Below are 15,859 nucleotides of genomic sequence, written 5' to 3' on the forward strand. Positions count from 1 at the left end.
GCAACCTGAGCTCCTACCGCAGAGAAGCTTCCTCTTAGGTTTCCTCTTGGTGACAATTGAACTTAAGGCTGCCACCCCCATATCCTCTGCCTGCTGCAGGGGAAGGTGCCCACGTGGTACTGGGGCCTTGGTGTGGAAAGGGCTGAACCTTGCTGAAGAATTAGCAGCTGGGAGGTAATTGGCCCCTGAGGCTCAGACTCTGAAAGTGTCTTTGCCCCCAGGCTCTGCTCTCTGAGATTTGAGGCCCAGGAGGGACCCAGGAGAAGACAGAGAGGACAATCTGACCTGAGGGGGAGGGATGGGTGCCTTGCTGGGTGTTACATTGGGCTTCACTATTTACTAGATTTGTCTGAAAGAGCCCAAGTCATCATTCCACTGGGTCCTCATGATGATGGTGAGGAGTAATCATCAGTAATTACTTACTTTCACAGGCTGCGTGTTTTTATTCCAGTCCAGTTAAAATGCAGTGCGCTACTCTCAGGGCGAGGCCCCGCCGGCCTCCTGGGTCCCTCTCCCGCACACCCCATCGTCTTCAATGATCCTGGCAGAACCTAGTGTGGCTTGCCTCTTCTGGTGAGGGGCTGGTTCCCAGGAGCAGCATGTGTGGAGCCCTGTGGCACCCCTCAGAATTGGATGGACCCAGAGAATTTGGTAGCCAGCTGGAGGACAGCAAACTGCATTTTGAGGTGTCCCCAGGATTTCCAACCTTGCCTCGCTTGCGACCCTAGGAGAGCTATCTTCGCTGTTGGAGACAGGCACGTGTGGGGTTAAGAGATCGTGGTGGTATGTGTGAGCTAACTAGGAGAGGTAATACTGAGAGCTTTTGTGAGACAAGACCAGGCGGAAGTCTTCGGGAAATGAGATTGTGTGTGTGCGCATCCGTGAGCGGGTCCATCTGAGGGGAAGCGAGCCATGCTAGTTTCTTAGCTTTGGGAACTTGGCTGCCTCCCTGCTGGGCCTCATTCTTTCCTGTGCCCTGCAGACTCCTCTCCTCATGAAGAGATGCTGGTTGGGCCCTCCCCTTCCTCTACAGGGCATTAGCTGGGTTATCCCTTCCTATTCCAGGAATACTGGGTGGCTCTAACCGACAGAGACAGAGACCGGAGCCACAGAGGGCAGGCATCAGGACTGCTCTCCCTCCCCAGCCTCCCTTCTGTCCCCGCAGGGCCCTGCACGGGGCTACATTGGCCATTGATTACCTTTTATTGAACTTGCCTTTCCCACCGCTAGCTTGAAGGCCTTCACCGCCCTGGCCCCCTGCCAGCCCCACCCTTGGAGCCTCCCAAGGCTCCAGAGGATTTAGAAAGGAAAGCCTCTAGTCACTAGAGAGAGCCTCAGTCCATATAGCTCATCTCCTGCCAGGAGGATCATCCTGGGGCTTGCTGGGGAGGAGGTATAGGAAAGAGGGAGGGCCAAGGATGGGTGATGACAGGAGAAGAGACAGCCTGTGCTCCTAACCTGGCCCCACAGTGTCGAGGGGACCCAAGTAGGGCGAGAACTGCACGAGAGACCAGCAATGGAGCAGATGAGGGAGCTGCTGCCCTTGCCCATTCCCCACCCGGGTCTGTAGCCAGAGCCCCAGAAGGGTTATAGAGGACACAGTGCCATCTGGCCCCAGCCTGAACATAGACCTACCGCAAATCAGAGGAGCTGGCTGGGAAAGTCCTTTCCACACTAACACGGCCCGGAGGTGGTCCCGGAGCAAAGCAGGTCCCTCTTGGGTGGCTCTACCAGCGTCCCTGGGCCCGGCTGCTGAGGCCCAGCTCAGGCTTGGCTCCACCAAAGGCCGAGAGCATTCTCAGCTCCAGAGTCCCGTCCTCGGCTCGGCATCTTGGCTGTGCAGATCTTTCCCCAGCTCCTCCATCTGCCCAGAGCCTGCAGGGAGAGCCCTCAGGCACTGAATCACTGTTCTCCCTGGAAGGGGTCTTTGGGTTTGCCTTGTCTTCACCCCGTGGGCCCAGGATGAGTAGCATCCCCCTGGTAACTCCCCAAAACAAGCTCCTTGTCAGGGATCTGAGCTGAGGGCTGGGCATGGCTGTGGGGGAAGTGGCACCCATCTCGCAGGTGCCAGCCAGTGCGTCTGTCCCCTCCCTGCCCCGGTTCTGCAGAAGGGCAAAATAACCAATATGGGCAAAAGATGCCCTTGTTCCAAGGGTGGGCAGCCTCTCTGCTGACTGACTCATTGCCACCAAAAGCCACCTATCCAAGCTGCATTTACCAGCATGCCCAGGCTGCTGGGAGCCAAGTCCCCGGGAATAGATGGTCACCTCCACCTCCTGAGGGAAACCTGCAGTGCTCTCCTATTTGAGGGGCCAAACCAGCCCTCTCTTAGAAATGGAGTTCCTTTATCTGAGGAGCAGCTCTCTGCCTCATGCTTCTGGTGTCTTCTCACCTTGGGAGCCAGCAGGGTGCCCCTACTGTGCTCCTCCGAGCACCCAGGGAGCTCTAGGACCCTGTCACAGGACCCTCCTGGTGGGGGCTGGAGGCCTGGGGGGGCTTGGGGGGGGGCTTTTGTTTGTACCGTCCTTGACCTCAAGCTTGCTGGTCCCCTCCTTCCGCCTGCCTGCTGAGGAGGAGCTCCACCCTTCTCCCCCCAGGAGGAAACCTGATGCTGTCGCCCAAGGCGCCTTCACTTGACGAGTCATTAGCAGTTTTTGCTCTCACCCTGTCAGTCTGTTCCCAATTCGTCAACACTGCTGAGGAGCCTCCTTCCCCTCCAAGGAGGGAGGCAGGGCGGGGTTAGGCTGGAGCCCAGAATGGCTCCCAGACCCAGCCCCCACTCTGGAGCAAGCGCAGAGCACCCCTCCCCTCTCTCCTGAGCTGCCTGGGTACCAGGAAGGCCAGGAGCCAGAGGAGCCAAGTGGGTGGGGAAGTTTTGGGGGGGTTGACCATGGTGGGGGTTGGAGGTGCACTTGGCTTCTGCTCCTCTAAGGCAGTGCTGGCAGTCTTGTGTCTCAGCCGCAGTGAGCTTCCCACTCTGGGAGTCACTGACTGAGGAGTCACTGCCCTGGGGAACTTCCTAGCGGTCCCAGAAGTCACTGCGGCTGTCCCTTATCCCCCGGAGTGCCCGCAGCAGTCTGTGCCATGGCCTCCAATTGGAGAGGCCCTTTCACCGGGAAGTCCGAAAGCTGGAGACCCCCTTCAGCCAGGAGTCTCTGATCTGACTAACTCCTTTCCTGGGGCAACCAGGCACGGGCATGTGGAAAGCAGAGATGTCTGGCTGCTGCTGGAGAGGGAAGTAGCTGTGGCGGGGCCTGTGTTGGGAGTAGGTGAGCATGGGCAGGAGCTGTGTGGGTCAGAGCCCAGCCCCAGAAGGCAGAAGGCAGGGGCATTGCTGTGTGTGTGGCTGGCAAAGGTTTGCACCCGGATGAGTCTCCCCCATCCCCCTCAGCCACTCCCTGGTGGCCTCCCCAGGGCTCAGCCCCTGTTGCTCATTCCAGTTCTCAGGGCCCTGGCCTTACCTTCTAGCGGAAGAATGCTTATACCACAGTAAAGGCAGGAGCATGGCCTTTGCAGTTGTGACCCAAGGAGGTTCAGCAAATCTAACATTCCTGCCCTTCGGCTGCTTCCACATGGCATCCGGGGAGCTGTGGGTCAGCTGAGTGATCATGGCGTCAGACTGGCTCACCTTGCAAGGGAAGAAAAGGAGATGCAGGAGGCACATGGCTGGACTAAAGTGAAAAAGCAGATTAAAGGACAGGAGCCCACGGCTCCCACCCACAACTTTTCCCACTGCTCGGTGCTGCCCTCTGTTTCTGGAGGCCCAGTCAGTGCCAGAATGCCCTCTAGAAGATCTCTAGCACCCAGATACCTGGGTTCAGCCCCTGGTTCCACTGCTTCTAGCAAGCCTGGGTGCCTCCTGTTCTCGTCTGTAAAACAGGGTAACCTTAATACCTAGTCAAAGGGTTGTTGTGAGGATTCAGTGAATTACTACTTAGAATGTTTAGGATGGCACCTGGCACCTAGGACACATGTAAGTTTTGGCTAATACTTTTATCATCCCCTGTTCTTGTGTGCCTGTGGGATCCTGTGGGTGGTCCTGTCCCTCACCCTCTTCTCAGTGCTCAGCGGGACAGCCCCCCACCCTCTGCTGCTCTGACAGGCGTCACTACCAGGATAATCTCCTGGCCGCAGGATTGGTCTTGACAGGCTGTCACATTGAATCCGCTTTGGAGCTGCTGCGGCCCTGACAGGCAGGGCCAGGGAAAGTGGGGAGCAGGGAAGGCGGAGGGGAGCAGTGAGGACGGAGGGGAGTGGCCCAGCTTCTGCACTAGGGTCAGAGCAACCTGCTTGAGATGAAGGCGGAGAAGTTGCTGAGAGAAGGCATTCTCGAACAGTGACAAGCCCTCCCCTCCACGGCCCAGGGCTGTCGCTTGGAGAGTCTCAGGGGCAGGAAGGCCCTGGACAGTGCTAGGGCCTGGAGAGTTCAGAGTGACCCCTGCAGAGTGGTGTCGGGGGAGGGAGGTGGGGACTCCAGGGTTCTCATACTCCGTGTGAGATTGCCCAGGAGCCTGCTCTGGTTTACTTTACTTCGTAAGTGCAGTCACGACAGATTCTAACGTGGTAGGCCTGTATTGAGACCCAGGTACCAGCATTTCTAATAAGCTCCCCAGTTGCTTTAGCTCCCTGCCCGAATCTGAGACCTGACTCACCAGAACTTCAGAGCACTGTCCTAACCCACTGAGAGTAAGAGAGTTCGAGGGCAGCTTGGTGTGATGTGAGTGTCCTGCGGGGACTTCCACATTCACTCACCGCAGGGGTGACTCCACGTGCCCAAAGTCCCTTTCCCCGTTGTCCTGTTTGGCTTCGCTTCCTAACCCCCGCCTTTGCCAATCCCCCATGCAGGTCTGGGCCCACTACGAGGAGCAGCCGGTGGAGGAGGTGGCGCCCGTGCTGGAGGAGGAACGCTCGGCTAGCTACAAACCGGTGTTCGTGACCGAGATCACTGATGACCTGCACTTCTACGTGCAAGATGTGGAGACCGGTGAGTAGGCTGGCCCAGCCCGCCTCCAGAACCCCCTCAGTTCAGTGGGAGGGCAGGGCGCAGGCGCCCCCAACCCCCACAATCCGCTCCCAGGGCCTCTCCCCAAGACCCTGTAGCTGCCGCCCCTCCCCGAGCCCTGCTGCAGCTCTCGGCCCTGGGGCATTTCCTGCCGTGGAGTGGACAAGGCTCAGTAGGGCCTCTGTAGGCCAGTGAGGTGACCCATCTTGTCTGGGTGGTACTCTGAGATCCTTGGAGAACTGTTCTGCTCTCAGACACCCCTGGCTGGGCGAGGCATTGGGATGTGTAGCCCTTGGAGTCTGTCAGGAAGCAGGGAACAGATTGTCTCCTATGGTCAGGAAGCACAAACCAAGCATCACTTAACCCTCCTCCCCCTCAGCTTCCTTGGGAAGGCAGCAGGAGAGGAGAGGAGCCTGGGCTTTTTTCTCTGGGATTTCTCCTTCTCTAGAGGTTACCATAGCCCCGAGTGGTAGCCAGTTGCCATGGAAACAGGCTTCCGCTCTAGGGGAAGTCATCCCCGGGCAGTCTTTCTGAAGGACCCTCTGTCTCCATCCTCCTCCTTGCTCCTGCCCTCAAGTCCTGTGCACGGTGGCCTGGATCACCTCAGCAGACACCTCAGGCTTCTGGAGGACAGAGGGTGACAGAGGCCACTCTGGCAGGGGGGCCCTGTGGCCCTTCCGGCTCAACTTCCCACGTCCACTCCCTTCGCTCTCTCTACCCTTCTGTCCCTCCTCTCCTTGACTCCCTGTACAGGGAACCATTTTACTTGAGGGTAGAGGGAAAAGCTCTTAAAGCTGCCTCTGGGTCCAAGGAGCCAGATCCTTGCAAGGCAGAGGGGCCTGAAGATGTCCCTGGCCCTCAAGGCAGCCCTGTGGGAGGCAGGCTGCGGCTTGCCCAGCCCCCTGTGCCCCACCCCCCAACCCCTCCAGTTCGTCAGCCTCGTCTCAGCCACTTCCCTCTAATGACATTTCCCAGGCAGCTGGTCTGTGGCCATGTTAGGTCACCAAGAAAAACCAACCTTCCCAAGCTCTGGGCTGGCTCTGCTTGGAAGGGGAGAGAGCTGAGGAGGGGTTAGAGATGGACTGATGAGCCTTCAGCATTCGGTTCCCTTGAGGTCGGCTGCAGTCCTACTGAGAAGTGGCCCAGCCCCCCGGGTCTTGGGTGGTGTGACAAAGAAAGGGGTCCTTCATGCTTGTCCAGGCAGGAGGGAGAGCTAATTCTGAACCCAGGAGCCAGAAAGAAGGGACCTCAGGAAGCTCAGGGAACAGGGAACTCAGAGAAAACCCTGCCCAGTGTACGACGGCTCCCCGGCAGGCTCTTACCTGGCCCCTGGATCCTGCAGGGTAGGACCCACCTTGGTTAAGAACAGGGCCCTGAAGTCTTCAGGAGAGAGAACTTGAGGGTTCGAGGACTTGAGGTAATCTCAGAGGCTTCTTGTGCCTGCCCTGTGCCTGCCTGGCTCTCTTTGGCAGCTGTGGGGAGCCGGGGCACTGCAGCAAGTAGTGGCCAAGGCGGAAAATTGGGAGAAAAGGAACCAAAGGAACAACCGCATATTCTTGGAAAACTGGAGAAGGGAGTGAGGCCTATGTCCCACTACCTGGAGGGCCGCAGTGGGCCCCAGAGAAAACCTGACCTCAGTTGGTTTCATAAAATCCATGAAAATAAACTTCAGCATCTACAGCCTCCCTCTTCAGAAACCTTTCATCCTCTCTTGGGGGACATCCTCTTACCCTGTGTCTCTTCTCTTAATTAAAGCCTGCCTTCAGGAAGGAGCTAATGAAATGATGAAAGCATTGCCATTAGCTGTAAATGACCAGCCAGGCTCAGTGCAAGGACCTGTTTGCAGGAGGCAAAGTCTGCTTCTGTTGCCTTGGAGCAATAAATAAATAAATAAATAAAAATAGACCAAGTATAGGAAGAATTTGTCTATGTAGAGGGTTTACTGCTGGAGAGGGGAAGGGCAGCTGCTTCCTAAAAGTCCCTGTTCTGAAACGAAGGTCCCTGAATGCTGGGACAGTGGCCCCTGCAGAGGCCCAGGAGTGGGCACATCCCTTGTGCACATGGGCCACACAGAGTGCATCTCCAATACAGCTAAATTCTTTTTTTTTTTTATAAGATTTTATTTGATAAAGAACAAGGGTACAGGCAGGGGGTGGGGGTGGCAGGAGAGGGAGAAGCAGACTCCTTTCTGAGCAGGCAGCCCATGTGGGGCTCAGCACTAGGACCCCGGGATCGTGACCGGAGCCGAAGGCAGCCACTTAACCAACTGGACACCCCAGGTGCCCCAAATCCAGTTGAATTCTTAAGCACCCTCCATGTGTCAGGCAATTGCTAGGCCTTGTAAGAGCGAACAGGACCAAGTACACGATGGGCTATACCCTGAAGGAGCTCACAGCATAGTGGCAGAAACATAAGCCAGACAAGGAGCTTATAAGGCCAGCTGTGACAAGCGTACCGACAGCCAGCATGTGCTAGGCACCTGTTACAGTGTGGCTTTGGGCCCCGGAGGTGGAAAGGAGAACCCCATACCCGCCCCACAGGAATCCAGTTACCCTTACCACAGAGAGCAAAGGGGCCCCAGCAGTCCTGATGCAGACCTAGAATCGGGGCCAACCTGGAGGGAAAAGGGAAGTTACTGGGGACTGATGCCTAGTGGAGTGGGGATGGGGGACACAGCAGAAAGGAGCAAGGCAGGGAACCCGAGAGAACCCAGGGTGTTGCCAAGCCTGGTGATCACCAGCTGACAAGCAGCAGAGAAGGAGCCTCTCCCCCTGCCCAACCAAAATGGCCACTGAGCTGGGGGGCGTGGTTGGAACCCCAGCCTGGCAGTAGCAAAGTTTGCTTTTGCACATACTTCACGTGGTGAGCAAGGTCAGAGTGGCCAAGCTAAATATACTGAGATCGGGTCCTGCTCCCTGAGTTGCTCCTCATCTTCCGTGGCTCAGAGTCTGAGGCCCCTTCCTTGTGCAGGGTTGTATGTGGCCCCTCCTACCTCTCTAGGTTTGCCCCCGGGGACACTGGCAGAGAGTGACTGTTGTCAGCCATCACTTCTGTGGCCCAGGCCAGGCTGGTGCTTGCAGGAGCAGGTGTAAGATGGCCCGTGCCCACGGTGGCCGAGGCTCACGGGCCCGGCTCCCCATCCCCGCACTTCACCCACCTCAAGTGGAGCCCAGGAACATTTCCAGCGGCTTCCATGGGCCTGGCCAGTGGATTGGAGAGCTGAGGTTGGAAGGAAAACTGTGTGCTTCTGAAGCCCACAGTGTCAGCAAGTCCTCCTCCCACTTTTGAGGACAGCATGACCCTCTTGAGCAGAGACCATAGGGGACTTCCCTATGGAACACGGCATACCAGCCCTACACAGCACCATGTCCTGCCTGCTCCCCAACCCAGGGCTCACTCCCTTGTCCCCTGCAGGCACCCAGCTGGAGAAGCTGATGGAGAACATGCGAAATGACATTGCCAGCCATCCTCCTGTTGAAGGTTCCTACGCGCCCCGCCGGGGAGAGTTCTGCATTGCCAAGTTTGTAGATGGAGAGTGGTAAGCCACTGGGACCCGAGCGGACCAGAGAGTCTTAAGCAGCAGCAATAGCCGGTCTGTGCTCAGGACACAGGCCTGCAGAGCTACCCGGTAGACTTGAGGCATTTGCCTTAGCAACCTGGTTTCCATGGGCAGTGGTGCTTGACCTTGGCGGTTCTCCCATATTGCCCTCTTCATTGCCCGCAGCCCAGGAAGCCTGGAGTATACAAGCGGTGTCTCTCCTTATTCCTGGGAAGCTCTGGTGGGAGAGCTGTGGCGGGCTGAGACTCTCCGACACAGCCCTCGCCCCACACAGGGAAAATGATGTCACATAGGGTGGGGAGGGCGGAGACTGGTTCTCAGTGAGCCCAGACCCGCCACCCGACCCTCCACCCCAGCTGTCTGGGACATGAGCAGGGGCACTCACACGTTGCAAGAAGGTCACTATGTCTCATCAACCAAGAAGAGTAGGGCCCACGGCCTTCCCTGGGTGACGAAGTGACTTGGATGTGTTCCCTGCCGCGGCCTCCCAGACAGATCCGCTGGCTAATTACAGCTGCTGTTTAGTGTGCTGGCTTTAAACAGCAGACATCAATCTAGTCATTAGTCTTGTTACTTTATGCCCCAAGGACACATTAATCTGCTCCACATGCTCCCTTCTCCCTCCCTCTGCTCCCAGCTATGCTCTGATTCCATTAGGGGGTGGCCGCAGCACCCCAAGCCTGGGCCTTCGTGGAGTCTGAGAACTGCCCTCCATGACACCCATGGCTCTTCACCCTGAGTCCCAGGCCTGGCGGTATCGTGCCCCTGCCCTGCTGTTGCTAAGGCTCCGGGGTGGCCAGACTCGGCAGGGCTGTCCGTTGAGCTCTGCCCGCGCTGCCGTTGCAGGTACCGCGCCCGAGTGGAAAAAGTCGAGTCTCCCGCCAAAGTACACGTCTTCTACATTGACTACGGCAACGTGAGTGTGGGGGACCGGGAGGTGGAGGACTAGGCAAACAAGAGGCCCCGGGGGGCTGCACAGTAGTCCCCTAGAGCAAGTCCCCACAAGCCCTGACCCCTCAGTTGACAGAATGGTGAGCATGTAGGCAGCTCTGCTGTTGGTGGAATAGGCCACTGGACTCCGAGAAGTCTCCCTTCCAGGCCCCAAGGATGAGTGCCCAGCCACACCCACCACACCCAGCTCTTCTGCCCAGCTTCTGTGAAGAGCAGGCCCATGGAGACCCTCAAGTCCCTGCGGCTCCTGGTCGTGCTGGACCAGGTGCCTGTGCGCTGGGCCCCCAACCAAGGCTTGCTGAGAAATCACAATGGGGCAAAGTGACTGGCACCCTTGAGAAAAGCCCCCTCGGGCTGGGCCTGGGAATCTGTTAATAGTTCTGGGAGGTTCCCTGTGGGGAAAGCAGCAAGCAGGAGAGGAAGTTGTAGTTTGGAACCACGCCACTCCTGTGGTGTGATGAAGGTTGTCCACTTTCCACAAGGACTAGCACTGAGGGTCAGTGAGCCAAAGCCCAGAGTTGGGGGCCCTGCTCCCAACTTGCTACCAGGAAATACACAGAAGGGGTCCTGCCACATTGAGGGACTGTTAGGACCCTTGTCTCGGTGTGCCTTCCCAGCAGAGCACCCCCTAGCCTGTGGGAGAAGCATTCCAGGAAGCCATGTTGCAGAGGGAAGGCACTGGAGAGAAATGGAAATCATGGTTGGAGACCAGGGACCAAGCTGATTATTTAGTAGAGCACCCAGGTGTGCCAAGCCCAGGCTCAGGTTGAGAAGGTATGAGCCTCGGCTGTCTGCCTCCCCACCTGCTGCGGGGCCAGCGCGCCAGCCTTGGGCGTCACCAACCAGGGCTAAGCAGGAGCGAGTCGTGGAGGGGGCCCAAGTTAGAATTCCAGAGATCCAGCCACAGGAGTCGTCCCTGTGAGAACAATGGGGCATTGAGTGTGTAATGCTGCCGGCCTGACCTGTCCTCTGCAGAGAGAGATCCTGCCGTCCACCCGCCTGGGGACCCTGCCACCTGCCTTCAGCACTCGTGTGCTGCCTGCTCAAGCCACAGAGTATGCCTTTGCCTTCATCCAGGTGCCCCAAGACGTGAGTCTGCACACCTCCCCCTCTCTCTCCCTCCCCCATCCCTCCTTCCCTCCCTCTCTCCCATCTTCCCTGTCTACCTCCCTCCATTCAGCCACTGATGCCAGAAGTTGGAAGCAGTGACAAGTGGTCTGTCAGTGAGATGGGAGTGACGGGGGAAGCTGAGGGAAGGTGCACAGAGGTGGCGGCGTTGGAGCGTCTGAACTGGTTCTTTAGATGGATGGGCCCAGTGGGCCCAGGCGCTTTGGGCAGAGACTCCGTCCACACAGTTGGGAGTCCAGGACCTTGTGGGCAGTGGCACGAGAGGAGAATGGAAAGAGATGTCGGGGCTTGGGGATGGGGCAGGGTTTTCAGCAGGGTTGACATGGGCAGCTCTGGTTCTGCAAGTTCCTTCAGGGGCCATCGTCGGAGACTGATTGGAGTCCTAGGAAACCGTGGCACTTGGAAGTCCAGGCTAGAGACAATGACAGTCAAACCAGGGCCACGTCAGAGGGGCCCGGCCTTAGTGCCATTTGGGGTGGGGAGCAGGGAATGCTAAACCGAAGGTGACTGGGTTTCTAACGTGGCTATGATGCTGTTGGCCAAGATGCTAGGATGAAAAGGAGCAGATCAGGGGCTGTGGGAGCCCCAGGCGGCTTGATAGTGTTGCTTGGAAAGAGAGAAGACCTCGAATCACGGACTTGTAGCTAGGTGGACGCACACAGGGCGAGTGTGTGGAAGACAGGATGTGGAGGAGAGGGAAACTTCGCAAGTGCTGGCCTTCTCTGATCCAAAGAAGAACCTGAGCAGAATGTGTGTCCAGAGAGGAGAACGTGGGCTCGGGGCTGCAGAGCCACCCAGTTTCCCAGAGCAGGGAGCCCAGTCTGCAGTGTCCAGCTCCCCAGGGAGGTCAGGCTTAAGGCTTGGTTGGTCCCCTCAGCTTGGGCGCCAGCTGAGGTCCATGGAGCTCAGAGCGAGCAGTCCGAACAGTCCATGTGGGGCTGCTGCCAGACGCAGGGCACTAAGGGGCACAGTGGGGTAGGAATCCGTGCCCTAAAATGTTCTGTCTTTTCATGAAATCTGAAGGGCAGAAGAGAGACAGCAGGAGAAGAGGGTGACAAGATAGGTCAAGGGCAGTCTCTAAGCATAGGGAGACATGAGCATGGACAGAGCCTGAGAGGACAGTGCATGCACGAGTGGGAACTGTGAGGGTTCATGGTGCTGAGGCACAGTCCTGCAGAGGTGGGGGTGCGATTGGGACCAGGCAGTGAGTGGGTGGTGAGTTTTGGATGGACAAAAGCCACTTTTTCACAGAGACACAAGGCAGGTGGGTGACAAGGATGGGATATGTGTAGATAGGCTTGGCGGGAAGAGAGGACAGGACAGGGAGAGGGGGCATTTCCTGTCCAGAGGCTGTTTCCTTACTCGTTAGGATTTGAGCAGGAAATGAGATGCTGGTGCCTGCTGGACACGTGCTTGGAGGTCCATGAACAGGACCCGGGGCTCACGTGGCTGTCTTTAAAGCTCGCACTTCGCTCTCCCACTAACCTGCCTGTGTCTCTGCTCCAGGAGGATGCTCGAACAGATGCCGTGGACAGTGTGGTGCGGGATATCCAGAACACTCAGTGCCTGCTCAATGTGGAACACCTGAGCGCTGGCTGTCCCCACGTCACCCTGCAGTTTGCTGATTCCAAGGGGGACGTCGGGCTGGGCTTGGTGAAGGAGGGACTGGTCATGGTGGAAGTGCGCAAGGAGAAACAGTTCCAGAAAGTGGTACGTAATGTAAGGTCCGGCTCCTAGCATCTCTCCACCTGCCATCACAGAGGGTGCCAGGGCTGCACCAAGAGCCAGTGAAAGAGCAGGGAAACCTCAATCCTGCTGCTCCTGCTGGGGAAAGATAATGGATTTGGGTTTGTTGGGGTTTAAAAAAAAAAGCTAATTACATCCCAAATTAATTGGCCACAGGCTTGACTGAGAATGCAGCTATCAGCTAGAGTGGGAAGTGTCCCTTTGCGGGTGTCCCCAAGTGGCAGGCTGGAAAGCCTGCCCAGGGGTGGCCTGGGGAGGGCCCCAGCCTGCGGCTGCCTCTGCCTCATTCTATCACTTCCTTTTCTCTAACGTAAAAGTCCCAAGTCGGGAGCCAGCTGCTAGCACGCAGTGCCACCTGGAGCCAGATTCAACTAGGACAAGGGGCCTAAAGGACTGCCCCTCTAGCCCTCCAGCCTATCTGCAAAGCCCCCAGGGCATGGAGCCGGGCCGGGCCTGAATCTCCCCATCATGAGACAAGGAGGGCACCACAGGCTTCACTGCTTCACAGGCTGGACTGCGAGGGGCCCACAGCCGACAGCTGGGGACTGCCTGCACTGTCTTCTCGCCCTCAGGACGGGCTGGTGGGAAGCCTGTGCCAGCACGGCACTGGCACCGAGCTGCTCCCCACGCACCCTCTGAGAGGAAGGAGGAGCACACCAGCTGAAAGCCTCATTCTCGCTCCATGGTGCCTGTCACTTCGTCTTTATGCAGGCCTCTCTCTTTCATGGTCTGTGGGTCTGTGGCACGGGTTGTACAGGGCCACCATCCTTGTTCATTTGGAACAAGATCCCAGTGTGAATTGCTGCTGTGTCTCCTCTGGACAGGAGAAGCATGACACCCCTAGTCTTCTCAGTGGAGACCCTCAGTGTCTTGAGTTTGCCCTGGGAGCTAGCCTCAATTTCCCTGTGGAAGCTTAAGATCTCACTCTCTCCCCTGTAAAGCTGCCCGTAATGTCTCTAGTGTCTAGAACATTCCTTTGCCTGGTATCTGAGATAAACACCCTACAGGTGTTCATTCATTCATTGATTCATTCTTTCAGCAAGCATGTATTGAGGGCCTATGTATCTCCATGAACAAGAGACAGCATTTCTGCCCTATGGAGCTTATGTTCAAGCAAGAGTTGACAAAAACATATATACTAAATCAGTGAAGTTGACTGATAAGAGATAAATGCAATGGGGGTGCCTGTGTGGCTCAGTGGGTTAAGCCTCAGGTCATGGTCTCAGGGTCCTGGGATTGAGCCCCACATTAGGCTCTCTGCTCAGCGGGGAGCCTGCTACCCCCTCTGTTTCTGACTGCCTCTCTGCCTACTTGTGGTATCTCTCTGTCAAATAAATAAATCTTTAAAAAAAAAAAAAAATGCAACAGAAAAAAAGAACATAGAAATCAAGGGAATCCAGAGTATGGTGGGGGGTGATTGGGGTAGCCAGGTGAACCCGAAGGGAGAGCAGTTCAGGCGGATGGAACAGCCAGCACAAAGAAGCAAGGAACCCCAGAGAGGACCGTGTGACAATGCACTTGGGATTTTACTCTGGGGAAGCTGGCAGTCCGCTGAGCAAGGGAGAGATGCAAACCAGCCCCAGCAGTCTCTGGGGTCATTCCAGCTGCTCAGTTGCAAATGCCCTCTTTGTGACTTCCCATTCTTCCCTGGTCCCTCCAGATCACAGAGTACCTGAATGCCCAGGAGTCAGCCAAGAGTGCCAGGGTGAGTTTGTACCTCAAGGATTCCAGGGGAAGCTTAAAATGAGGGCTTAGTCCCGGGGTTCCAGCGGGTCCCATCTCCCTCACGGTCATTCTCTCCCTTCTCACAGCTGAACCTGTGGCGCTATGGAGACTTCCGGGCCGATGACGCTGATGAGTTTGGCTACAGCCGCTAAGGAGGGAAGCGGGCCTGGCCCTCAGCCCCGCTCACACCGGTACCTCCTCCTCTGCAGGGAGGGTGTCTTCAGCTCCAGACCCCAGATCGGGGGTGTAGATTGGGTCCAGCTTTGCTTCCGTGTATGAAAATGTCTTGTGGGGTGGCATCTGGGCTAGAGGTGGAGTGGGGGAGCCCAAGGCTTTCAGGGGGCAGGCCACTGTCTTCTGAGATGACAGGAACTGCTGTCCACAGTCTCTTCCAGCTGATTTTATATTTTTATTTGGTTTTTTTTTTTAAGTTGCCCTCATATCAGGAAGAAACATGAAAGACTTTGTCCTAATGTAGGGCGTGATCCTGACCCCCTAAGGCCAGCTGCCAACTGCCTCCCCACATCTATCCCAGACTGCCTTCCTTCCCAGCTCTGTCCAGCTGTTGATTATGTGATTCCTCTGATGCGTCTGCTCTCAGATGCCAGCGTGTCTACATCTGCCCCCTGCCAGCCCTCCCCACTTCTGTATTTAAAGCTTTCGAGGCCCAATAAAATAGTACCTGCTGTCTGCAGCCCTGTTTGGTCATGGTGGAGTCCAGCATGTGGGATCTCGACAGCCCCAGCAGGAGGAGACTGGGGCACTTGAGTGACCATCAGCACAGTCGTCTGCACGCCTGGCCTCAGCCCTAGGGGCCTGGGAGGTGTGATGGTGGCGTGGCCGTCAGGCAGAAGCCTGGAGATCTTCCCTCTGAACTCATCAGTCAGTCCAGACCCCATTGCACATGGCCGCCCTCAAGGACCTGGGAGATTTTGAGCAGCTCGGCAAGCAGTGCCCAGGATTGGCCACAAGTGGGAGGCTGGGCTCGGTCTCACCAGGCCCCTACAGAGAGTTGCCGATCCTGTCCTTGGCCAAGTTCTGCTGGAGCCCCAGCAGGGGGCTGGAGGGAACTTTCCCTGTCCTGCTGTGGCTGGAGTGAAGACTACCACCAGAGAAGCTGGTACAGCGTGGGTTAAGAGCAGGGGCCTCGGTGTCTGACCGGCTCCTGAAGTGTGTGTTCATTGGCAAATGGAGTCGGAGAACACGGTGGGTGCAAGGGTGGGTCCAAGGGGGTCACGACTGCTCGCCAAGGAGACCCTCTCTCTCCAGGTTAGCTCTTGTGCTGTCTGACTTAATGAGGTATCCCCCAGGTCCTCAAGGTAGAGCTGGCCACCAAGGTCAGAAAGCCCAGGCCGCTCCTAGCCCCAGATGGAGGCGGGAAGCTCGAGCAGCCATTGTGGTGCGCAGTGAGGAAGCTGTTGTGCAGCTGGGGGAGTGCCAGGGAGAGGAGGTAGGTGTGCGACGGAGAGGTCAGCCCATTGTCGGGGGGATCTGCCTGTTCTAAGCCCCACAGCCTTACCTGAGCAGCCCTGCCCATTCTAGGCACATATTCCTGTGAAACATGGCACCTCTTCCTGGTGGCCCCACATTTGGCCCCCCATTTCCAATCTGGGGTGGCACTCCAAGCTGCCATGAAGATTGGTCCCATTGACCTTGGGGAAAGTCAAGGGAGGTGGTGGGGCCTGGTTGGCCAGCTCTCCTCCCTAAACCAAAGGTCCTGGGCCCCAGAATATTCTGGTTCCTGGGAA

The 15,859-nt window shown here is 57.1% G+C and overlaps 1 protein-coding gene across 1 annotated transcript in view; it reads left to right on the forward strand.

The window, feature by feature from the left end:
* SND1 (staphylococcal nuclease and tudor domain containing 1) overlaps positions 1-14,805 on the forward strand; it is a 414,504-nt gene extending 399,699 nt beyond the window's left edge. The window contains exons 18-24 of the mRNA XM_059171771.1: positions 4,846-4,984; positions 8,417-8,540; positions 9,408-9,477; positions 10,488-10,601; positions 12,147-12,350; positions 14,047-14,091; positions 14,198-14,805. Of these exons, the coding sequence (XP_059027754.1) occupies positions 4,846-4,984; positions 8,417-8,540; positions 9,408-9,477; positions 10,488-10,601; positions 12,147-12,350; positions 14,047-14,091; positions 14,198-14,263 (762 nt within the window). The 3' untranslated portion in view covers positions 14,264-14,805. The remainder of the gene's footprint in view (positions 1-4,845; positions 4,985-8,416; positions 8,541-9,407; positions 9,478-10,487; positions 10,602-12,146; positions 12,351-14,046; positions 14,092-14,197) is intronic.
* The last annotated feature ends 1,054 nt before the right edge of the window (positions 14,806-15,859 follow it).

Source organism: Mustela lutreola, chromosome 4 (assembly GCF_030435805.1).
Source record: "Mustela lutreola isolate mMusLut2 chromosome 4, mMusLut2.pri, whole genome shotgun sequence".
Classification (NCBI taxonomy): domain Eukaryota; kingdom Metazoa; phylum Chordata; class Mammalia; order Carnivora; family Mustelidae; genus Mustela; species Mustela lutreola.